This window comes from Cyprinus carpio, chromosome B23 (assembly GCF_018340385.1).
Source record: "Cyprinus carpio isolate SPL01 chromosome B23, ASM1834038v1, whole genome shotgun sequence".
Lineage (NCBI taxonomy): Eukaryota > Metazoa > Chordata > Actinopteri > Cypriniformes > Cyprinidae > Cyprinus > Cyprinus carpio.
In genome coordinates, this window is record NC_056619.1 from 15768729 (window position 1) to 15795962 (window position 27234).

General features: G+C 35.5%; 1 protein-coding gene across 2 annotated transcripts in view; it reads right to left on the reverse strand.

Moving 5' to 3' along the window:
• Positions 1-27234, reverse strand: part of LOC109071622 (low-density lipoprotein receptor-related protein 1-like) — a 119774-nt gene that overhangs the window by 63925 nt on the left and 28615 nt on the right. For both annotated transcript variants that reach the window (XM_042751412.1, XM_042751411.1), the window contains exons 3-6: positions 20170-20307; positions 3136-3255; positions 2920-3048; positions 2557-2811 (exon numbers count right to left, since the gene is read on the reverse strand). In XM_042751412.1, the coding sequence (XP_042607346.1) occupies positions 2557-2811; positions 2920-3048; positions 3136-3255; positions 20170-20307 (642 nt within the window). The remainder of the gene's footprint in view (positions 1-2556; positions 2812-2919; positions 3049-3135; positions 3256-20169; positions 20308-27234) is intronic.

A 27234-nucleotide genomic window follows, 5' to 3' on the forward strand; every position in this document is an offset into this window, starting at 1 on the left:
TTTATATACAGGGACTGATTATTGCAAATGCAGATCCCACTGTGTTCTGGTTTAATAATTTTTATTTACTTATTGCTAAGGTTTGCATATGGTGGTGTGTTCTAACAACATACAGAACTACCAAATTTTGCTACAAGTTTGATTGCATCATATAATATAATTGCTGTTAATAGTGTTCATCGTATGTTTGATTACGTCTTTAATTGATTTTTCCATACACTTCTGCCATATGTGCATAAACTGACAGTCACTACTGATAAGCGACTACTATATATTGTAGAAACTTAATTGTCTGCTTTGCAACGATTTGTATTGTAAAAAGTGCTATACAAATAAACTTGAATTGTGTTCTTAATCACAGCTTTCCTAAAAATATATCATATTCCTAAAATAAGAAATATCCCAATATATCGCCTTGCTGACAGTATCGCAATGTATCGCAACATATTGTATCGCAACCCCTGTATCGTGATACGTATTGTATCACCAGATTCTTGGCAATACACAGCCCTATCTATTGTACACTATTGTACCTGGGTGTTGACGACATGCCATGCTGTAAAATGAAGGCCAGCATTATTTAGTGCCATGTCAGCATACATACAATTCTGTTGCAAGAAAGTTATATGGAGAAGTACAGTTCACCGCTGCCCTCTTTTTCCCAGCGCTTCATGTTCATGACGCACTTTGTGGTATGAATCATTTAAGCCCTGCAGACCAGGGTGTCAAAACTTTGGAAAAGCCTTTTTAGCAGTCAACATGCAAGGGAAATATTTTCCCACATTCTACACTAGAGAACCTGAAGGATGTTTAATCTTGTCTGAACATCTAAAGTACAGTAGGAACAAAACCAGACCAAGTGGCAAATAAGACAGACCTAATAATACTGAAACTCCCTACAGGGCAGGAATGTCTAGGTGATGTAACGGTTGATGTTATATGTTATGAAAGTTGTCGTAGCAATTGCTGCAATGGTTTTGGCAGTGAACACTGTATTCTTGACATCCTAAATCACAGTTATTGTGTTATACAATCTAGAACAAACATGTCACTGTCGGGATGTCAATGCAATGAGCATTTCATCAGACACTAATTGTCTAAATTGTCTAAATGTTTTCCAGACAAACATTAAGACTAATCATAGACTGAGCCCAATCAAAAGTAATAAATACTGACATAAATAAGTAAAGACCTTTCTCTGTCACTGTATATGGAAACCTGGGGCCAAAAACATGTCATGAAATCAGTGCACATTAAGATATTTTTTTTCCCCAAAACCATGTGACTTTCTTTCATCAATAGAATGGAAAAGTTGAATTTTTTAAAAAAGCACCATGAAAGTAAGTAGACTCATGCTCTATATTTTAAGTCTTAGTCATCAAATCTTGACATCCACCTCAACTCTCCTTGTAGTACATAACAGTTCATGAGAGTAACAATGTAACTGTAACAATGTCTGATTCACAAACAAATTGTTCTTTTGAGTCAGATCTGGTCAATTAATTGCTTAATCCAGGTAACAAAACTGGTTTGAACTATCCATTAATTAATCAGATTTGATCTGGATCTCAAGAGTCATAGACTACTTCAGGATACTTTCACATTTTTTTTTAAAGGGGTCACAAACTGCCTTTGTTTTTGAATAGGCGTGGCAGATTGTAAACTCTGCATTTCCCTCTTCTCGGCATTTACCTAATACACATGCAAATCGGGGGCGGGGCTAAACAGGCAGCGATGTAGAAGCAGGTGCTGATCATCTTCTGTGGAGGCGGTGTTTATCTACACTATTACATCATAGAGTGGTGCATTCCACAACTTGCCTTCGATGTAAACAGTTTTAGACTAATGAGAAAGTGCCCCTATTATGGATTTTTGAAAATAACCTTTCATACAGTATGTAACACAGCTCTAAGTTGGTCTTTTCATGTTGGTCTGAATGAAAATGCAAATTCATTCTTTGCCATTAGGTGGCGCTTTTGGAGCTGTAAAAATAGTGGTTTCCCTGGTAACGCTGTACACAAAGCAGCACTGCCCTCACAAATGCTGCTTTATCAGGCATTACAGGCATGATGAAATGAAAATGAGACCAATCGGACCAATGGCTATGAAGTAATGGCTACTGAAAATTCAGCATTAACATTTTAAGATATATTTAAATAGAAAAGAGTTATTTAGATTTTAATAATATTTAATAATTTTTATTTTGCAATAATTTTAATATTAAAATGTCTTATAGTATTTTTGATCAAATAAATGCAACCTTGGTGAGCAAGAGGCTTCCTTTCAAATAAATAAATAAATAACTTTAATGGTAGTCTAAGTCATAAGGGCCTCAAATGAGGGTTTGCAAATGATGACAACTTCTGCTTCTGGATAAACTATTAATTTGGCAACACAAATCTGTAATTCCAGGCTCAACCCAAACCAGGAAGCTCATCTAATTATTTCTTGTAAACCATGAAGGCCTTAACAAATAAATTCATTATTCATTCAAGTTATGCCCAAACCGACATTTGACATTCATGTAAAACACAAAAGTAAGAACATGGTACTGACGGTGCAGGCTGAGGGAGATGTTGATGGTCTTCTCCTCCGTGAAGCTCTTGGCATTGGGGAATTTGGCACACTTGAGTTGGGTGGCTGCGGGGGAGTCTCCCATGTGGATCCAGCACACGGTCTCCTGGGCATAGATAAAGTCCATAGCGGTGGTCTGCTTGGTGTTGATGGAGATGGGATTGGCTCCGCTTAGAGAGGTGGCTTGGATGTTCTGTGAGTTGGCTATGAGGAGGTACGGATGCCGATCTACAGGGTCTAACATAGAAGGGAAAACATGGTGCTTACAAAACAAAAAGGATCTGACCACACAGCGAGCAGGACAAAAAAGAACAAGGATCAGCAGAAACTATGTTCATTTCCTACCGTTCTTGGCCTTGCAGGAACGGTTGTCTGGTTGAGGCAAGTAGCCTTCCACACAGCTGCAGGTGTAGGAGCCATCTGTGTTTGTGCATGTTTGACTGCAAGTCCCGTACACTGCACACTCGTTAAAGTCTGACACAGAGAAAGCCACATGTTCCTCATCCTATATTTCTACTGGCATCACTTAATTACAAAACCATAAAGTCATTCAAAGCTCACCTTTGCATCTCTTTCCATCTTCTCCCACCTCATAGCCATTCCTGCAGTAGCACTTTGGACCCGACAGCGTCACTGAACAGTTGTACTGGCAGCCCATGATGGTGCAGTTATGAGCATACTCTATAGCACAGGAAACAGAGAGAACAGACATCTAAATTAAATATCGGACAGATGAAATTAAAAAACTAGTAAGTAGGACTAGACAAATTCACAACATTTGTCAGCTTCTGGATTAAAAAAAAAATTATATTAATAATTAATTACAATAAAATTTTAAAAAATTTAATAAAATATAATATAATACATAGCGACCTTACAGATGATAAGCAGTTTGGAGAAAGTATGGATGGATAATATAATACATTAATTTGAATTCTTTTTTATTTCAAAATATAAGTAGTTTTACTTATATTTTGCAATAAAAAAGAATTCAATTTCCAGCAAAAATCCAGCAATTGATACAATTGTGTATTATTATATTATATATTATATTATATTACAATATATATATTTTTTTTTATAAAAATTAAATTAAATAAAACTTTTATTTAAAATAATAAAGTAAATAATATAGACCTAAATGAAAATATTATATAACAAGAAAAAAGGAGAATGGAGTTTTTTAATTTTTGTGTGACAATATGTTATGTAAAAAATAATTTACTTATAAACATGCAATAAAATATTTCTAAAAAAAGAAAGGAAAATGCCACATTCTGAGTGAGGATGAATCACTGAATCCTTTTTTGAACTGAATCATTGAATCAAACCATTCTAAAGACTTACTGGCTACTGTATTTAGAAAAATAATAGTCAAATAAAAATAGCATTAAAATTATTGTGATATTCACAATGATAATTTCATATCAGCAACAAAATAATATTAAACATTGTAAACATTCAAAATACTGCCCAGCTTTACTTTCAACAAAACCAGGTCAAGTCAGCTCAAAATTGGTTAAGCAGGTCATCTAGGTTTTTTCAAGTTGTTTTTCAAGAACACAGTTAACCAGACTGACACCAGCCCCAATCAAATTAACCTACAGCTGGCTGACCAGCTACTTAAAACCACCCAGGATCAGCCTTAGTCTGTTATGAGTGTCTCTCTTACATGCGTGCAAAACGTGACACTTGATACTTGATATTTGTGAAAACGGCTTGTCGTACGTGATTTCTATGCATGCGGTGTACAGTGAAAAGCCTTTAATGCTCTTAGAGACGCCTTTAGGACATCTTGGCAAAATATGAAAGCGCTACAGGGGCTTCACTGCTCAACCAACCAAAAACACATACACACAGAGCGTATGATTAAAAGGTTTGACTCGACACAGATGAGTGCACTTGGTTTTATACTGTGGGTATTGCTGTGCTGCCAAACACTGTATCACTGTCCACCAACCTCTGTGTGAACTCAGATGGTGGCTTTGCTCAGACAAAAAAAACAAGTCTCCACGCGCCCACCGGATACACACAGGTCTGGGAAAGCCACATCCATCAAAACAGCGATTTTGTCTGATATGTTAATGTGGGAACGCTTCAGGGAAGTACAAAATCACAATGGCAATATTTACTTAAGGAACTCCTTTAGAATCCTACAGGGTTTTTATACTGGGAAGATCCGTCTCAGTTGAGCTGATCACAAGCTGCCAGAGCTAAATACACGTGTAAATGTGATCCGATGAGTCTTGTTAGGTGCATCATGATCCAACCGCTTTAAACTTTTTTTTTTAATTAAAAAACATTTAAAAGATCTTTCACAAGAAAACCTGATCATAAACAGTCACTGGAGATGCATTTGAAACTGAATATCTGTTCAAACGTTTTTTATTTAAAAATGTCATTTATTCCTGTGACGACAAAGCTGAATTTTCGGCAGCCATTACTCCGGTCTTCAGTGTCACATGATCATAAATGACAGAAAACTAGATGAAACAATGCCACCATAAGGCATTCAGTCAGTTATGATTTGGAGAACCCACAATGTTCAAGACCAACTGGCCCACAATGCATTGCAACTCACCTCCTCTCTGTCCTTTCTTTCTCCTACAGAGACTCAACCACACAAATGTACGCAGCACAGGGACAATGAGAGTCCTCATCACACAAAAGCCTGTGGCACTGGGGGGTACAATGGGGCTTTTGTGGAATGTGTAAAGAGGAAGATGTGCAGGAAAAACACTACGACCTGTATCGAATCAATTCCCCCATACCATCCAACCACAGTTCATACACTGACCCCACACCCACAAACTACTCCAAACAGAGCTGAGGGCGTTCAGGGCGTAGCGTTGGCTACCCAAAAAACTGTTTTTGAGGGGTAAAATTCAAGTTCAGCAGCAGAGTTTGCAAAAACATACTGAAAATGCGCTGACAGTTAAGGATTAAAATGGAAATTTATGGCCCAACGATTCATCCAATGATGTCTATTGTAAGTCAATTTTATCAACACTTGGTTTCTTTTGTTTATTTTACGAATTGAGGTACAAGTCTAAACAGTTTTTGATGTACTGTATGCCACAAATGTAGTCAGAAGACATTCATTTGAATATGAACACACCTTTAGAGCAGTGTTTCTGGGTCCACTAGGGCAGTGGTTCTCAACCACATTCCTGGAGGACCCCCATCACTGCACAGTTTGCACGTCTTTTTAATCAAATGCACCTGATTCAGGTGACCTGGTCATTAGTAGAGACTCACAGACTTGAAATGGGTGTGTCAGACAAAGGAGACATGCAAAATGTGCAGTGTTAGGGGTCCTCCAGGAATGTGGTTGAGAACCACTGCACTACGGGACCTCAGCAAACTTCCAAGGGGCCACAAGGTGACCAAACTATTTAAAACCTTTAAAACAATATGCCAAAACTACTAAAAAAGAAGAACTACCAGAATCCCTACTGTCTTGGGGCCTTTGAATATTCTTGAAGACAATTTGGGGCTTAAAAAGTAAAAAAGTTTCTCTTGAATTCCATGAAATCAAAAGAGATCCCATCATTTGTGATCACTGTATAATCATCTTTTTCAAGAGATTCCACAAAATAGGAATGGACACAATTTTGTGTTGATTTTTCCAAAGCACGATTTTAAAACCACTGACACTTCCAGGTTTTCCACACCCACTGAGATCCTGGGAATATTCATTTAAGCTTGAATTTACATCCAATTGGCAAATACAGTCTCCAATTCCCACAGCCATGCCTTGCCTTGAGGGTATTTAGATTGGTATGTAACCCACGTGTTTGTGGTTTATTAGGGCAATGAAAATGATTTTTTTGAGGATCATTTCAAGTAACAGTAAGAATGCAGCCAACATTCCATTATAATTAACAATGAAGTGCAAAAAAAAAAAAAAAAAAAAAAAAAAAAAAAAAAATAAACATGCAAAAAGCAAGAAAAACAAAGAGTGAGACAGAGAAGGTTTAATACCACACCACAGGATCTCTCGAAGAAAACAGCTACAAAAACACTGGCAGCCAGACCTAAAATCAGTGTTCAACCGCACCATATGTGAACCACTCAACCTGTTACAACACTACTATTAACAGCAGGTCCAGGATCAGATCGGTTCCTTATGTCTGGAGCAGCAAAACTTCTTCAGAAACATCTTATGTTACTGAACATCCAGCTCTCTCGTTCTCAAGCACAAGCAGAGGATCAGGACACACATCCTGCATGCTTCATGAGGAGAAAAGGAAATAGCTGAAAATTTCATGCTTCTCATTTTGGCACTTGTGATTTCCATTAATATTTCAGCTGACGAGTGGGAGACCAGGCCAGTATTTGGGAATAACTTACTATAAGCAGAGATGCTACTAACTTAACTGCATTTTTCAGTAGCGTGACAGCACTGAGCAAAGCTGTTCCAGTAAAAGCTAGTTTATACAACAAGTAGCGGTAAAGCATTACAAAACTCTACATCATTGTATTTGTCACATTTAATCAGCCTTATAACCAAGCAAACTGAGGCACTGAACAAACACATTCCTAAACCCTCAAACAGCTTTGGGAAGTCACTTCATTCATTTCAGTGAGTCAGTCAATTCAGACTGCTCCATTTAAATGTACTGGTTAAAAGTGATTCATTGTTGATTACTCACTTGTTTTCTTAACCTATTGTGCACTATTTTATATAGACTTCTGTGTGGTGAAATAAATTGTTAGTTATATACACAATATAATACTAAATACATGTATATTAAGAACCAGATGAATTTCTGCTCTTTTTAAGTAAATTATTTAAACTTATATTCAATTTGAATCTTTTTTCAGGATTAATATGATGAATAAAAACGATAGTAAAAAGACCAACCGCATTTATTTGAATTAGAAATGTTTTGTTGTACACTTGGGTGGTAAAATGTTTTACAGTCACTTTTAATCAATTTAATGTTTGCTTGCTGAACAAAAGCAATTAATTAAAAAATATTCCTACTGAGCCCCAAACTTTTGAAATGATAGTGTATAGTTGCATTAAAAGGGCACCTATTTAGGCCCCTTTCTACAATACTGAATATTAGTCTAAGGTGTCCATATAATGTTTCTGTGTGAAGTTTCTTCTGCTCAAGAATACCCCACACAGTAAAATCAGCAGAGTAATATCTGCAGTGTTAAAAGTTATTAATTTCCCAACGAGTTAAAAATTAACCAATCTACAGTGTTAAAACAGTACTCTATGGTCAGTGTTGTTATATGGTGTAATTCATAGGCGGAGAGTTTAGGGGGGCTGGGGGGGCAGAGCCCTACTGTCTGGGGCCTTTGAATATTCCTTGAAGAACAATTTGGGGCTTAAAAAGTAAAAAAGTTGTCTCTTTGAATTCCATGAAAGCAAAAGAGATCCCATCAGTTTGTGATCACTGGATAATCATCTTTTTCAAGAGATTCCAACAAAATAGGAATGGACACAATTTTGTGTTGATATTTTTCCAAAGCAACGATTTTTAAAACCACTGACACTTCCATGGTTTCCTCCACACTCCACTGAGATCCTGGGAATATTCATTTAAGCTTGAATTTACATCCAATTGTCAAATACAGTCTCCAATTCCCCACAGCCATGGCCTTGCCTTGAGGGTATTTAGATTGTATGCAACCCACTTGTGTTTGTGGTTTTATTAGCGGCAACGAAAATGATTTTTTTTGAGGATCATTTCAAGTAACAGTAAGAATGCAGGCAACATTCCATTATAATTAACAATGAAGTGCAAAAAAAAAAAAAACATGCAAAAAGCAAGAAAAACAAAGAGTGAGACAGAGAAGGTTTAATACCACACCACAGGATCTCTCGAAGAAAACAGCTACAAAAACACTGGCAGCCAGACCTAAAATCAGTGTTCAACTGCACCATATGTGAACCACTCAACCTGTTTACAACACTACTATTAACAGCGGTCCAGATCAGATCGGTTCCTTATGTCTGGAGCAGCAAACTTCTTCAGAAACATCTTATACTGAAACATTCCAGCTCTCTCGTTCTCAAGCACAAGCAGAGGAGCAGGACACACATCCTAGCATGCTTCATGAGGAGAAAAGGAAATAGCTGAAAATTTCATGCTTCTCATTTTGGCACTTGTGATTTTCCATTAATATTTCAGCTGACGAGTGGGAGAACCAGGCCAGTATTTTGGGAATACCTTACTATAAGCAGAGATGCTACTAACTTAACTGCTTTTTCAGTAGCGTGACAGCACTGAGCAAAGCTGTTCCAGTAAAAGCTAGTTTTATACAACAAGTAGCGGTAAAGCATTACAAAACTCTACTCATACATTGTATTTGTCCACATTTAATCAGCCTTATAACCAAGCAAACTGAGGCACTGAACAAACACATTCCTAAACCCTCAAACAGCTTTGGGAAGTTCACTTCATTCATTTCATTTCAGTGAGTCAGTCAATTCACAGGACTGCTCCATTTAAATGTACTGGTTAAAAGTGATTCATTGTTGATTACTCACATATTGTTTTTCTTAACCTATTGTGCACTATTTTATATAGACTTCTGTGTGGTGAAATAAATTGTTAGTTATATACACAATATAATACTAAATACATGTATATTAAGAACCAGATGAATTCTGCTCTTTTTAAGTAAATTATTTAAACTTATATTCAATTTGAATCTTTTTTCAGGATTAATATCATGAATCGAATATTAAAAAGAACAACAGCATTTATTTGAATTAGAAATGTTTTGTAACACTTTGTAAAATGTCTTTACAGTCACTTTTAATCAATGTAATGTTTGCTTGCTGATCAAAAGCATTAATTAAAAATTTTCCTACTGACCCCAAACTTCTGAATGATAGTGTATAGTTGCATTTAAAGAGCACCCAATATGCCCCCCCATACTTTTGTTAATATTAGTCTAAGGTGTCCATAGAATGTTTCTGTGAAGTTTCAGCTCAAAATACCCCACACAGTAAAATCAGCAGTGTAATATTTGCAGTGTTAAAAGTTATTAATTCCCAAAGAGTTGAAGTAACAATCTACAGTGTTTAAACATGTACTCATGGTCAGTGTTGTTATATGGTGTAATTCAGAGGCGGAGTTTAGGGGGGGCTGGGGGGGCAGAGCCAATAATGATTTTTGTCTGAGCTATGAATAAAATATAAAAATTAAATAATTACATTTTTCTCATTTTATTTTGTATTATTTTTATTATTTTCGTGGTTAGAATAAGTACGTTTTGGGTTAAATGAATTATTTAAGTCCCATACCTCCATACCGAGTCGCGGATGGTGTTCTTAACTTAAGAGGACATGAGAGGACTCTCTTTTCGTTATTTTCCAGCTTTAGCAAGTTAACAAATATTCGTTGTTTTGTCTTTTAAACTTATAAACTCGCTAATAAAAATGTGGTGGACTGAGTCATTTCTGGCTGAATTGGACAGGCGATTTGAAGCGCTGGCCTTGAGTGTGGCGCGTGATTCAGTATTTAGTTTAAAACACATACACAAGGCTCATTCACCCTTGGCTAGTGACAGCTGAAGTGGATCTTGTGAAATGTGCGATCGCATCGTCGATTACTCTTTAGAAACTTAAAGATGACTGTGCAACCATGAGCGCTCAGACGTGACCTGAGATTTGCCCCGCAAACATTTTCAGCAGTTATTATAGGCCCGTTCTGTCCCGCATTTCTGTCGACTGAACCAGCCATGCCAGTATTTATGAATTTATCAGTCTTTTGCATGCCAAAGTAAGTTTCTTCATATACATATTACGCCAAATATAGCAAGCAGAAAAACCGTGCTATATTTCATCATGAGATCGGGTTAGGCCCGCAACAATTAATTTGTTGGCTATTTTTACAAATGGGAATACAAATAATTCATGACAATATTTAAAATTCAACTGCCCATAAAAATTTATAGTGAAAAGTACTTTAAAAGCATCTGGAATGCAATAAAGTGTTTTTAAAGCTGTTTTTAAAGCATTTGCTGAATGGATAATAATTTTTTTTAAAATAGGATAAAATAAAATAAAAAATAAAAAAACTCTGTGCGTACCCTCGGGAATTTTTTATTTATTTATTTATTTATTTATATTTATTATGTATTTTACTGTCGAATAGATATTATATAAATATATGAATATAGAACAAATAAAAAAAAAAAAAGTGTTCGTGGCTCGTCTGCCAGTGGGTGTCCCCCCAAGCATAAAAGTGAAACTCCGCCTATGGAGTGTTCGTGGCTCGTCTGCCAGTGGGTGCCCCCCCAAGCATAAAAGTGAAACTCCGCCTATGGATTGTAACCAGATGTACTCAACACGAAGCGACGACGTATTTTTTTCTTCGAGCGCGACCGAGACGGTAAGTTGGATTGCTTTTCTCTTGATAAAAAAGAAAAACATTTTTGTTGATAATTGCGAGTGTTTTTGTCAGGTTCAGTGTTAAGTTCGTGTTCGTGAGGTGCAGAGATGCATTGAGTAGAAATGCAGAGGTGCATTTCTACTCAAATGAGAAAATTCATCAAATGGTAAACTTATATTTTGAAAGCATTGAGTGTTGCATTTCGCTGTTTCCATGCTTTTAAACGGTAACTTTATTAGTGGGACTGTTAAACATTATGCACTAACAATTTCGTTTTTTGTGATGCATAACACCGTGTTGAAGTGTCTGTCTCGCCCGCTGCAAATGTGCAGTCTTTCTGCAGGCAGAGCTGGTGTAACGCGAACATTTACCAGTCATTTGATTGACGTTATCTAATGCAAAAGTCTGAAATTAGAGCAAGTTTAAAAACTTCCATTCGCCATAGGCTTAAGTGTGAACTGCGTAATCTGTACGTTGCTTGTTTCTCAGTGCTGAATATCATGTCTGTCATGTCGTCATATCTGCGTCAAGACACAAACGCGTTACCATCAAGTTTTTCTTATGACAATTACGTTTATGCAACCATCGTGAAAGTGAGTTAAAGGTTAAACTGTAAATCCGACAGTCCTTCGATTTCCTTCAGTGCCCACTGGCAGAGCATGCAGGTACTTTATCAATTCACATGGCATGCTATTTTGGGTTAAATAATGTCCTAAATACTTCCAGATATACAAAGTTAAATTTTAATGGAGAAATATGTCAGAATCTATCTATATTTTCTTTTCACATTATAAATAATAAATTAATAGTAAGATAAATTCTTAACATTAAATTTTTATTTTTATTTGATGTATATTTTTAACGTGAAGATGCCTTATTACTCGTTACTCACTAAAATTATACAAATGTATTTAATAATCAAATTGAATACTTAAATTGTTTCAGGCCTCTATGTGAATATTGCACAATGTTTCATTTAATTGACCCTAGAATGAAGGATGTAAAAATATATATTATATATTATTTGACAAAAGTATTATAGACAATTCTCATCATACTCATAATTAGGGGTAATCAAATTTTTAATTTTTTCGTTTTTTTTTTTTTTGTGTTTTTTTTTTTTTTTTTTTATTGTTTTTGAATTGTGTTGTGTCAAGTGAAGGAAGCTCCTCTCATAAGATTTCAAACTGTGAGTCTGATGACACTGAGTGTGAGGGATGGAAGCCCTTCAAGACAGGAGCAGAATGCTGAAGATGACGCCAGAATTGTGAGTCTGTGTCATTTATATATTATTTGACGTGCAGTACAAATTTAAAACGCACAAATGAGTATGAAAAATTCAAGTTTAACTGGGCAGGCACACAATATCAGCTTATGTTCACACCTGGAATTTACTAATTATTAATTTAAAATATCAAACCGCAAAAAGATAAATGGTAAATTGACCCAAAAATGAAAAATTGTAATTTCTCTCTGTCATTCCAAACCTGCTTGAATTGATTTTATTTTCAAAAATGAAGATGATTTTATTTTAGATTAGTTTATTTCCTTCAATGTCTACACAACTACCACTTTTGATATTTGAATGCAACTGTGAATTTGTTATTTAAATAATTAAATTAAGTGATGATGTTTAGTATAAATTTTATTTGGGGACTCGATCACTTTACAATGAACAGATTTACTTTTTTTGACATTTAAACACTGATCAGGGAACATAAACAAAAACAGAAAATTTGGACTAAACCATGATATGTATCGATTACTTCTCTTTATGGATTAAATCTCTTTATGAAGCATTAAAGTGGTAGTTGCGTGGACCGTCATTCAAGGGACAGAAATCTTATATTCTGTTAAAATATTCAGGGTTCCCAAGGGTCCTTGAAATCCTTGAAAGTTTGTGAATCTGAAAGAAAAAATTTCAAGGCCCTGGAAAGTTTTTGAGAATTATTATATTATTTTACAGGTCCTTGAAAGTACTTGAATTTATTTTGTGCAAGAAGTTTTCCGGAAAAATTTCCATATTATTCCCTCTGGTCCACTTGTGTGTTATTTCGCCAACACTTCCTGGCCTATGTGTACTAGCTTGCTTGATTTACATTAGTTTGGCGCATTTACACGTCACGTGTTTCCCACGTGAGGTACTTTGTGTTGTGCATTGCCATGATGTTAGAGTGACCATATTTCCTCTTTTTCCTGGACATGTCCTCTTTTTGGACCTAAAAAAATGCTTCCAGCTGTGATTTTTGAATCGCTCAAAATGTCGGGGATTCGGCTTTTACTTTCTACAGTCGCCAATGATTGTGAGCGTTTTTGTATTAGAGCGCTGCAAGGGAGAGTTTTCTTAATCCCGCTCCCACTGAATTTCTGACCATTATTGCCTGTTCCCGTGATTTTTGTGTCCAGTCCCGCCCGCTCCAGCAAAATTCTAATATTGCTTAATTTTAGCGTTTTTTACTGTTTACGCTATCATGCATGCTCTGTGTGAAGTAAGATCAGATATTTGTCATTAAGCTCAGGATTTGTTGAGCAGCAGATCCTCCAGCATGGTCTGTCAGTCATCTTTCTCTCCTCAAGCCTTGATCATTCAAATCTGACTCCTGCAGCTCGTGTTGAATGCAGGGTTGCCAAGTCTGCATTTTTTTTCCTAGGGCTACTTTTAAACTGTTAGTGGGTTGATTTTCCCTGTGGGTTAAAGGGTTGAAATGTTGATTAAATTACATTTGACTGAAATGCTTGTATTGAAACATTTTGCATTCTGCCTATGATAAAACTGTGCTAGATGTTTAGTTTTGTGAAGGAGGGCCACAGGTAGGAAGCTTTTAGCTGTGTTTATGATCAATATGCATAACAGTAACTGTAAAATTTATTTTAGGTATAGAAATGACATTTTCAGTTTTGATATTTGGGATATGGTCATTGCGCTACTTTGGGCACTACTTTAACCACCAACCAACCACACCCCAGCCTCCCGCCCCACCCACACCCACTGTCCTCTTTTTGGAAAACTAAAATATGGTCACCCTACAAGACGTTCATGCATGCACAAAACTACTAGGATGGTACCTCAACATTTCACAGACACACCGTGAATGCACAAAACTACTAGGATGGTATTTTTTTAATCTCTGTAATGAAAGAATGTGGCCATATGTGTCACCCGAGATGTGTGCTAATGCCAGGTTGTGAACAGAGCCACTGTGTGGCTACACAATCAACTTAGCAGAATGGTTCCTGAGAGAGATATTGTTGTCATTAATTGTTTTTTCTTTTTTTCTTTTCAAGAAGCCAAGTTCTTGGCTTCTCCCAAGACCTTCAAGGACCTTCATGAAATGTCTAAGGTTAGAGTATAATTCAGAATAAGAATATCTATATTCATGCTTTATCTATATTCTGTGATCATGCATTTTTTGCTGAATTTGTCATATGTTATTTAGAATGGGACAGTGATATTGCATCATTATAAGGCTGCAAGGGACCTGGAAAAATGTCATCCTGTCAAGCTGAAAAACATCTTCAAAAAGGTACATTTGGACATTTATATCACTACCTATTGTCTGCCTTAAAATATTGCCAGATGGGTTGTATATGAAAGACTAATATAAATAAAATCAGTTGGAGAGCTGACCTTGTGTGTTATTTTTGTCTTTGATCTGCAGGCACCAACAAGAAGAACAGCTTGATTGCATAGAAGAGACCACCAACCACACCTGCTCGCTGATGGGACAACGAGGAACATCATTCATGGATGCTACACAACTGTCAAGTCCACCTGTCATATTTGTTCATGTCTAGGTAAATTTGATGATTTTGTGTTTTATTAACTATTTTATGTTTCTGTGAAACACTTAATGAATGTGACTAACTAATTAACCTCTACACATCTGATATATGCTTTAGAGTTTCCACTTTGCCCACTTGTTAAATAAACGTTGAAATTTATACTGTCTGAAGACTCTATCTGTCTGAAGACTCTTGATTTTATGTCTAATCTTGTACATTAACACCATACAATAGCATTTTTTTGTTTGCACTAAAAAGAATACTTTATTAATAACACTTAAAGGATTAAACTAACACCAGGGGTGTTAAATACCCCATAGTTTAAAATTTTAACAACAATACTAGAGTAACACTTTACACTTCTAGTGTAATTTTTCTGCACTGTAAGGTGCTATATTAACACAAAAAAATTCAACACTACAAATGGTGTACTTTTTACACTAGACAGATTGGGACCATATATGATCTTTAGTAGTGTTAAAATCAACACTTTAAGTGTTGAATTGACACTGCGTTTTTATATCATTTTGGAAATGCCTATTCTGAGTGGAAGCAGAAAAACGCTGTTTTTGTGCATGTATCTTTAAATGCAAATTAGCTACTGTTCCCCGCCCCATTTTCCAGAATAGGGATGCTTTTACTGCTCATACCTCAGATACTCTACTAAAAAACATCGGTTTGTTTTTGATTATATCTATCGCGCTGAAATAATGCATTTAAAATATCAAATTTCACAGATTCTGCAAACGGCTTGTTCTGAGACACTTATGGGGGATTTAAAAAAAGGAAATGGTGCATTTTTATCATTATAGGGTGGTTGTGTACACACAGTGCCAACATATTTATGGTAAAATACCATGTAAAAGTGAATTTTGCATAATAGGTGCCCTTTAAATTAATAGCAACACTGCAGACTGCCAAAAAAAATGCATTTTGGATTTAGTTCAAGTGTTGAAGGAAATTAACTTTTGTCACTCTGCTGCTGCTGCGCAAAAAAAAAAAAAAAAAAAAAAAAAAAAAAACCTTGAACTGCTTCATGGCACTTTATAATACACTTTGTAGCATGTTTCTGTGTCACATTTCTCACGTCTGAGATCTTGCTGTCTTTCTGTTGGCAGGTCTTTGCATGCCTGTGTGTGTGTGAGTGCATATGTGGGTTTGGTAATAATTGAGAATTGGGGTGGGGGGGGGGGGGGGTTCTGACAGCAAGAGTTCTTGTCAGGACAGAGGGTTGATGAACTTCAGCTTCGGTCTATGTGTTGTGTGTTTGTTCAAGATTGATTGGGAACGATATGAGCAAACCTTTCAGCAAAAAGCAGTTTTGGGACATGCACACACAAACAAACCAGTTGAGGTTCACTGACTCCTAACTAGACAAAAACTCTTGTTGTGTTTGATATGAAAGTGTCCTCAAGATGAACTCAAATTGCTGAAACCAAAATAAATAAATGACATTAATTATCCTATTTATCTGAGCAGTACACCGTCCAATCAATACTCCTGATCGCCCTCCCTGTTCTGTCACAATAACACGCAGAGATCTGAGCCAAGCTCATCCATCAGTGCAGTGAAAACATTGTGAAGCCCTACAGCGGAATAGAAACAAATGGATAAGCCATTGCCCAGAATGATATGCTGTTGCCAAAGCTGAGCTCAGATAAAGTTGAAAGGCACAGTGGAGTTTGCCAATAGCAGTGCAAAGTTCTATTTTAAAGGGCTAATCATTCTTGTTAGTGCTGTGTATTTGCCTGTGTGTGTGCAGAGCCTCCTGTGTGTATAGGTCAGCTAAATATGAACAAAGAGAAACGGCCGGCTAATACGAGGCTAATAGGGGTATAACATAAAATTAACACAGGCAACGTGGCCACATTAGCAGATAAAGTCAACGAAACTGCATTCAAAACCATTTAACCTATTATGTGACATATTTCAGCAGAATAGTGAAAAGTAGTCAGGTTGGATGTGATGATTTATTTGATGGTATTTCTTAGAGGCTGAGCAAGCTATTACATTTGGCTGAAAGATTAGGAAGACAAACAAAACGTGAAACTGATGAATTGTGCACATGAAGGAACCTGCATTAAGAAAGTAAATAGGGTCATTTTAATTTTATATTGATTTATTAATGAATTATGAGTAACTTAATCTACTAGGGATGTAACAATTCACTCAATTCGATTTATGATTCGATTCCAGATTTTATTTTTAAACAAAATTAGATTTAAGATAAATTATCAATTAAATGTGTCCATTTATTATTGCTTGAACAAAATGCTGCACATTTCTTTGTGAAACTGAAATATAACTATAATTATATACTAATATAGCACTTGCATATTATTGCTGCTTTGTTGGTTTTGATTGCTTCTTTTGTCCTCATTTGTAAGTCACTTTGGATAAAAGCATCTGCTAAATGACAAAATTTAAACAGAATGTTAATGTAAAAAAAATAATAATAATTTTAAAACAAGTCCCAAATCAAATAAATAACACAAATCAAATTCATATAAACAAAATAAGTCTTTGTCTGTGCTCTTTCCATTTAAAATTAGAGGCAACCACTGCATTTTAATCATGATTTATGCAACATGAGCAGTTTTTAATCTAAATTAGATTGTATAATTTCAAAAATAAAATGGTTTGACTTCAGTTTTGTGAAACTATACATAAAAATATTAGCATGAAACAGCGGACGAGCTGAATGAGACACAGATTCACTCTTTGCCAGCAGGTGGCGCTTAAACCTTTCCTTGGTTTCAGCGCTGCACTTATGAACTTTAATATGCATTATACAGAGGCAAGATGAAAAGAAAAAATACCATCTAAACATTTCTAAAGACAGTAAGTTCCCCTCAGAAATGCATTCATATAAACTACTACACCTAAATAATTCGCGATTTGTTTAGCATCTCAACCGATTCAAATCGTCACATATTTACATTTACATTTTACATTTAATCATTTAGCAGAAGCTAAATGATGCTATATAAGAATCAATTTTTTAAACGGATGGTGGTTAATCGTTACATCCCTAAAATATCCCTATAATCTATAATCAAAGTAGGTAAGTAGGCAAGTCAAAATCCAGCTAACCATCTAAAATAGTAGCCAGCTACAAGCTACTAACTACACTATCAGTCAAAAGCTTGGGTTTAGTAAGGTTTTTATAGTTTTATACGTTCAACAAAGCTGCATTTATTTGAAAAAAAATACTATTATATTATATATAAAAAATATATTTTAAACTGAAGTTTTAAGCGTCATTACTCCAGTCTTCAGTTCTACATGATCCTTCAGAAACCATTATTATAATATACTAATTTAAAGCTCAAGAAACATTTATTATTATTATCATCAATGTTAAAAACAGTTTAAGTGCTCATTATTTTAATTGAAACTGATACTTTTTTTCAGGATTCTTTGATAGATAGTTCAGCATGTTTTGCAATAATATAAATGTTACCTTAAATGCAATGCTTCCTTACTGAATAAAAGTATTAATTTTTTTTTTTTCTGTCTGAACAAAATTTTTTTATTATTGGTTGTTGTTATTATTTAGTGGAGGAAAATGTTGTATGATGGTAGTTCTTAATGACAATGAATAATGAAACTTATAAAGCTAAAAACAACTTCAACAAAATAAGGGGGCAATAATATTAAAGAATGTTGGTAATGAAACTAAATAATGCTGATAATGGTAACTAATGAATGATTTCTACATACAGCACCTTTAAAAAAGCTAAACTACAGTTAGCAAAACATTAGTAGTAGTGTAGTTAGCTACTTCCACTATTAACAGCTCACTTAAAGTACTTGTATTGTAAGCATAATGAATTCTACATTTGTAAGCATGCACATACACAAACTCCTCCAAAAGCTATAAAAGCTTTGTGTAATGCTCTGCCTTCCTTCAAAAGCTATAAACGTCACCAGGTTTCCCTGTCTTATCTGTAACGTCTCTGCCAGTAAATTGAGTTAACGATCTGCGATAAAAATGTTCCTTAATTCTGTTGTGAAGTAATCCATTTTGAAGAGTCCAAAAAAAAAAAAAGTAGGGCATCTGCAATTAGAGCTGACCAAAGACATTTTTGTACAAATTTTCAGTCCGGCTTACAGTTTGAAAACTATAATTCTCCAGTTCCTCATCAGAAAGTTATTTTGGAAAGGACTGACAGTTTTTGGCCCGTGTCTTCATAGCGGGAGGAACTGGACAGACCTTGAAACATCGCCGAGAGGCTTTAGTACAAAATGATTAAATCAAGACTGCGGGGAGCCAATTAAATCTGCCAGGAGGGAAAGCACAATCAAACCGGTTCCCAGCTCAGTGAGGGGTTGAATTTACAAAGCCCAGGATAAGATGAACCAGGCTAGCACGAGCACGGCTGATATCAGAGGTTGGCAGTTCCTATCACTGATTTCTTGATGCTGACCCACTACATTGTTAACATAGCAGCCAGATGTATCACACACAGCAATAAATTCAAGCCTGCCTCCCTCTCACCCAACTTGTCATCAAATCTGTGATAATTACTTCAAAATATAGACTGACAAAGTGTTTTTTGAAAACACTGGAGCTGAGTTTCTTGCACAATCTCCACATCTGTTCGGGGGAAACAGCGCAATGATTGTGAAACTGTAAACCTTTCTGTGAAAGCAGGAGCAAGCAAACATCCAACAGGAAAGGCATGTGAGCATATGTTTGTGTGCATTCTGTGCATCTGAACGCGAGGGGTTCGTGTGGAAGAGGGGGTGAGTGTTTACCTCTGGGTTCAAAGGGTCGGCATTTGAGCCGGAGGACAAGTGAAGTGTGTGTGTGTCTAGGCTCAAAGCGCTGGATAGACGCCAGGTCAGGAAGGTACATTATTTATTATTCGGCCTTTAAAACCTCAGGCCCAGACTGTCTTTCTAACATTCCAGCAGTATAGAATGATAGCAGCAGATAGACCTGGACTAACATTACAGGGATTTATTTGACCCCGAAATCTAAGCCTTTCTTTTAAAATGAGATTATCTGTCAGTCTGATTTCTTTCAGTTACTTGCTAAGTGGCTGGATCAGTACTTTAAAGATACAGGTCTGCCGGATGAGCCTGCATATCTCAGGACTTTGGACACAAACAAGATGAGTGCCTGATTATCTCATGTGAGGAGGTCTAAAAGACAGTCGGAGCCCACAATACAAATACATTCTGCGGGAAGAGATTTTACTAGCAATACCTAGTGTTTTAAAATATTTTAAGATTTTTATAGTCCTCTAGTGTTTTTTAGCCTAAAGCCACTCAAGCCACAACCATTTCATCTGTGCCATATATATAATTTATCTGTGTCAGATATGACAGCTATATTTATGTATTTGACGGAACAGCACTGAAAAGTAAATTAAGTCTGCAAGTCTTATACTTTCACTGTCAACAAATGTAAGGTTGATCAGACTGCGTTCTACACGCATGTTACCTCGACAGTGCGGCCCCTCGTCACGTCCATCCGTGCAGTCTGGGACACCGTCACAAAGCTTGCTCAGGTGAATGCACACATCTGTTCCTCGACACTCAAACTCATTGGGAGGGCACTGTGACACCTGGGTGTGATGGCCTGCAAAGGTAAACAGCAAACAAACACAAGTTAACACATTGCAACAATACAAAGAGATGCAGCTCCATTCAACTGCTAGTTTAACAAGTCATGTGTATTTCTTTTAGAACGTTAACAAAGTTAACACCTGAGTGATGCAACGCATGATCATTTGCACACTACAGTGACAACAGACTGGAAGAGTGTGAGAGCATGTGGATTTGAGTTTCAGACCATTCGGTTTAAATGTCTTTTGCATCCTTATTACAGTTTTCACCAGCTGTAAAATGTTGTTTTCGATTGGTGCATTAGGTTTCAAATTAGTTTTATGTTAGTATTATTTATATACTGTTATATATTGAATCTTATTTTTATATTTTCAGTTTCGTTTTTAGTTTTAGTAAATTTGTTATGCTTTTTTAATTAAGTTTTGACTTATATTTTATATGGTTGCTAAGTTCAAGTTTAAAGCGTTTCATCTAATATATTATTTCAGCTTTATTTCAATTTTTTATAGTTTTACTTCATTATAACAACAGCGTCCTGAATGTCCATAGAACGTTATATTTACAGTTTGAGTAACGTATTCCAAAAGTTAGAAGAGCAAAAGTCAATGCAGGCCAAACCAAAAGTAAACTAAGACACCACAAACCCCTAGTTTCCAGAATAGTTAAATAAAACACCCAATCACAAGTTAAAATTGAGGACTAGAACAAAGAACTATTGTCTTTTGTTTAAAAATCTCATTGGTAATACTATAACTTGCTCTGTCATAAACCATTCAGAGCATCGCTATTGGCCGGAACCGTTCTCCCTCCATGTGGCCCACACGGCAAAGCAAACTGTTTGTCTTGGATATTTTTCTTCTTTTCTTCTTTCTTTCTTTCTTTCCCTCCACCTCTACTCATAACATCTGCTGACCCATTTTAGAAAAACATAAAAAAGGAGGGGGAATGCACCTCCCATTATACTGTAAAAGTGAAGCAGTGTTTTAGCCGGGTTAATGCCGCTCACATTCTGAAGGTCCATTAGGGGTTTCTGCTCTCTTAATAGCACATATGTGAGTATCTTCTGGGACGGAAATGAAGGGGTCAACGTGCTTATTTGGTTCATTAAAGTTTGGCAAAAACAGACTGGAAAAAATGTTTCTGTGGGAGGCCCCAACAGAGCTTTAATTTTATACCAAGGGCAACATTATAGCTCTGTTCCAAAACCTAGTGCGCTGCCTATGTAGGAAGCATGCAGAATGTTCCAAATCAATTACGAGGTTCTACCTATGTAGGCAGCTCACCAGTTTTTGGAACAGACCCATAGATTAACTTCCATTTTAGCTCAAAAACTATTCTTAAGCAACAGAGTAAAAGCTGAATGAAAATATTTTGATTGAACTGTCAAAGACTACATTAAACAGCATTTGCAAACCATAAACTCATGTAAACCCAAGTACTGTAACATTTTCATATGGAAACATATTCATTGTTGAGATAAATTAGAGTGGGTCTGGATACGATCCATTAGGATTTGACTGGATTTGTGGAAAGTGTGCGAATGAGGGTATTTCTCCACACACACAAACAAGGGGAAAAAAAGGCTAGCACATTTTAAAGAAACATTATAACGAGCATTGTTAAATCTTGAGACAGGAATATCTATCCATTACAGTACAATGATTTTGTACTTGTAACTCCAAAGATCACAATGAATACTTCCATTACTGTGATGAAGCAACACAAACAAATTCCAGATCCAAACAGCCCCCATCTTTCAAAATCATGCCATTTAATTTCAGCTGTTCCACTAAAATCAGAGAGGAACATTGTGAACTTCCTCTTCTCCAGATTCATATTTATATATTTCTGATTTATATCACAAGATATAAGCATCCATCTATCATCTGTTATGAGGGGAGAGAAACCAGTTTCAGATATTTACATAGCTTTAAGCATTGATAATAATAAGAAAGGTTTCTTAAGTACCAAATCAGAATATTAGATTGATTTCTGAAAGATTCTGTGGCACTGAAGAAAATTCAGCTTCATCATCACAGGAAAAAAATACACTTTAATATATATTTAAATATAAAACAGCTATTTTAAATTGTAATAATATTTTTGAAATACTACTGTATTTTGTGATTGAATAAATGCAGCCTTGGTGAGCATAAGAGACTTCTTTCAAAAACTTTTGAAAAAATCCACAGGCTCTTTTTCTGACCCTTTCTCCACCTCTGTTTTATAATGAAGCTTTGAGATTCCCTCTCAGGGTTTGCTGGCAGGGTAACAATTCAACCAAAGCCTAAATCCAGTTCTTCAAGTTCAAACATCTCTTCAGCCAGTGCTACCCTTCCAAAAAACCAACCTAAAAGATTCTGTGACTAGAGTGAGAAGAGGCCAATCTGAACAAAACTCATCAACTAATCCTAATTCTGCTCAACTTCAACTACTAACTCCAAAATGTGCCCAGAAAGTTTCATAAAATGGAAAAGAAAGCAAAAAAGAGGGGAGCTGACAGACGGCTGTTTCACAATGAGTGTGTGTGAGTGAACTGGGGGCTGATCTCTGTGATCTTGGAGTAAACTGGGAAGTCGTTGGCCGTTTGCTAACAGGAACGCTCTCATACAGGCGATGACTGCTTCCTTCCTGCACTGTCACTGACACCCTGAAGCATATGCACTAAACACAACAGAGAGACGGGGGAAAAAACAAAAGAGAAAGGAGGAGGGGGAAATAGAGAGCACACAGAGTGGACATCCACAGATAAACTGATATAGGACCATTATTAGAGAAAATGAACACTTCAAATAACTAATAAAACCATCTAACATTTTTAAAGACCACATTTAAATAAATGGATGAAACTCATGAACATATTTCAAACCAAAACAAATATTTTGCTCTAAAGAAAGGGAACAGGATATTTAGGATTACATTTTTTTTTACATTGTGACATTATCTGACTGAAAATAAGGGACCCTCAAATACGTAGAAAAAAAATTAATTTAAAAATATTTAAGCATCATTTTGTGTTGTTACTGTAAGTCGCTTTGGATAAAAGGATCTGCAAAATGAATAAATTAAAAGTTTGGTTCCAAAAAAATTAGTTTCTGCCAAAATCAGTATTGTATCTGGTCAGTACTGAAAAGTCCATTTTTAATTTTACACAAAATATGATATCCGCCGAGTTATTAGGTCATGTTTTGTTCCTTTTTTTCCCAAACCGTGACAAACGCCAGTCTCCTTTCTCTGCAGAACACGATATATCCGCTCAACCAATCACAGCGCACCATCCCACGCACTCTAGACAGTAATGGTGGCGCTCTGAATACACCCGGCATCCTATTTTTCCTCATCTACTTTGTACTTTGTGATCAACAAACAAACTTAGTGCTGCATGATAAATCGCATGTGATTGTCATGCGCATCTCGTCAGTAAAGCCAGTTCTGTGATAAATCTCCATTGCGTGCTTTTAGATGGAGCGGCATTTAATACACAGAGCCACTGACAAGTTATGCAATATCACAGATTTGTCGCATTCGATTATAAACGCGATACTGCGTAGCTTGTCAGTGTAAGTGTTTTTATTAATGCCATTAATGTTTTCGTTTATACAGCGTATAGCACTAGTCAGCTAAATGAATGTAACATGGCAAAGAGGAAGGCACTTTTGGAAGTTGAATGTAAGGGAAATATCATATGGGAATTTATGTGTTTTAATGTGATGTTGTTCATGTTGTTGCTCATGATTAGGGTTGGGAACCGAGAACAGGTTCTTATTCAGAATCGGAACCGTAAGCAATTTCTTAGTTTCGGTTCTGAAAACAGTTCTGGTGCGACACATGACCAAGCGCTGTGAGCAGCCTTCCACCGATGTGCTGATTCATGGACTAGCATTACCCAACATTACTTACTACCTTCCAGCAACACTACATTCACTGAAGGTAAAATAGTAAAAAACATAATAATAGTTAATTTAAATGGAACTGGAATCTGAAAATTTCGAACAATACCCAACTCTACATAAGAATATCCGTATACTGCAATATATGTTGAATTTTGACATTGCCAACCTTTAAAATAAGTTGACAGTCAGTAATAAACAGTATTGAGCATTGAGAAGTTGAGTATTGTGCATTTTTCCTTACCACTATTTTTTAATAATTATTTAATGATTTTAATGGAACCGGAATCGGAACCAGAACCGTTAGGCGGAAACGGAACCGAAAAATTTCTAACGATTCCCAACCCTACTCATGATGAAATTTTATTTTATTGTTGTAGACCTAATAAATTTAGAGCATTAACAAGATGACCTGTTGAATTCATTTTGGGAGCGATGACTGATTGAATGTATTTTTAGTCCAGTGCCTGTATATAAGATTAGTACTGACCAAGTTCAGAGGCTTTCATATGTGGATCAACTTACTATGTTGTGTACTTTCAACAGTTTCAATATGAAAAATAACTTTTATAATGATTCAATGAAAAAAAAAGTGTCATGGATTTATTGCATTTTGGGATAAAAATAATAACATTTTATAATAAATCTTTGAAAATCAAAATCTGGATTTGAATTTTTAATGTTATTATAATCTAAAGATGCTATGTGAAAGTTTGAAACAGAAAATAGTGGTTTTCATCTTGCTACTTTCTTGGTAAAGAAAACACATTTTTATTCAAATTAATCAAAATGGATTTATTGCGTTTTGGAATCAAACTCTTCAAATGTACCATTACATGTGTTGTTAATGTGTTCCTTTGCTAACTTGTATTGTTTTTCATTTATGCTTATGTATTAACAGTACAATTAGTTACATTATAGTGCTTTATCAAAATAATGTTCATTTAAAAAGAAAAGTAATAAAACTTCCAGATGAATTATGGCAAAGCACTTACAGCGTTTTCATAATTAACTGAAAATAATGTACAATAAAAGCAAAAAAAATTTATGATGCTATATTTAAAAAGTAGGAAAAACATATACTACAACATACATGTTCAAATAAAAAAAATAAATAGATAAATTAATGCAAAATATTTTAAATAAATATAAAATGAATTCAAAATATTTTAAAGGTACTATATTTTAAGAAAAATAAACAAACAAATCAATCAATAAATCATAATAAAATAAAAAAAGTAAATAAACAAACAAATAATATACATAAATACAAAAAATATGGTAACAGTCTTATATTTTAAGAACAAAGGTAAGTAAATAAATAAGTCAATAAAATACAAATAAATAAATACATGTATATTTTTATAAAAATAAAAATAAAAAATTAACCAAAAGTACCCCCTCCCCCTCACTTTTTGCCTACAATTTTTGCTCATTACGATGTCCACATTATCATGGCTGGGGAAGTTGACTTTGAGTGAACCTGGGTTCATGCTGTCAAGACGAGCTGTACTTAAGCACTTGAGCGGAGCCACAGCAAGTCTAAATACTGTGTCTAAACTCATCTTACCCTATCCTTACCCCTAGTTACATAATGACCTCCCATTTGGCTTTCCTGTTGTGCTTTTGTTAATTGTGTGTGTGAGTAAGATGCACCGTTTCCTCCCCCCACTTAAAGGGTTTGTTTCTGTCCCTTAGTCTCATTCATGCTACTTTCAGCTCTGATGATCAGGACCATAATAATGTCTGCCTACACTGGCCCCAGCGGTAACATCCAACACTTCTTTGCCCTGTGCATATTACAAGCATTTTTCATGTCATGTAAGATAAATGCTAAGAAGCATGTATGTGTATTATTCTAAAATATATAAATCAAGGCTTAACTGCATTACAAAACAACCTCACTAAGCATTAAAACAATCTGAATTACTTATTCCTCCTTCCTTCCGTTGCTTCCTGTTCTGCGTGCTCGCCAAAAAGCTTGATAGCAGAGCAAATTGGTCTTTAGACAAATAGTCCTTGACCTTCAGTTATCTTCACAGCCAGACAGGAGTCTCTTTTTGACACTTAATTTTATGCTGTCTTTGACCAGCTGATCCAGGGTCAGCGATGACACGCCATTAACCCAGCGTCCTTTCAAACCTTCTGTTCTCTGTTCCCAATAACAGCTGAATCGGGTCAGGCGATGAAATGAACCTCTGATCTCGGTTTCTGCTGTCCAGAATACTCATTATACCCATTAGCCACCAAGGTCATTCCTCAACCGACCTCAAATAGTTCATTGCTACACATATTCTGTGGTTACACTATTGCTTCTTCATTCATGAATTTCAGCGCCCTTCTTCTTTCAGTTTCCCTCCCTTAATTACCAGAGAACGCATTAAACAATAAAAATGTCCATTTACAAATTCTTAAAAACATTGACAGGTATTTCCAAGTAGTGGCATTTTGACCAAAAATAAAAAAGTACCATTGCTCTGTGAAATTTCAACGCAAAATCCAGACATTCTAGTAGATCACAAACATTCAAGTTGGTCGTAAGAATTTGCCACTTTGAGCAACAAAAACCTGCTTGGTTTGAATGTGACTTCTGTGTAAGCGGTGCTTTTTACATCTCACTCTATTGAAAAGAGACAATGTACCTTTCATTTCAGAAATTTTGCTGCAATTTCGCTGTGACTCCACCTTAAGGAGAATAAATAAATAATAATATATGAATTGTATTCATTAGAACAAACATTTCTGTGTATAGACCTTGGTTTGTTAAGACACCAGACTTGTGGGCATATTAAGATAATCTTAACGATAATATAAATGATAAATCATAATAAACCTTAATCGTTTTATGACTCGTAGGCAAGATAAAGTTTAACAATAAAAGACATTACAATAATGTTTTTACTGTGCTTTACAATACCTCCTTTGTTTTCCAGAAGTTCAAGAAAATGCAAACATAAAGCATTCATTAAGAAAATGTCCACATACACTTGTTATATTGTTTCCTATTAACTTTTAATTAATTTCCTTTTTTTGTTATTTAAATTCAGTGA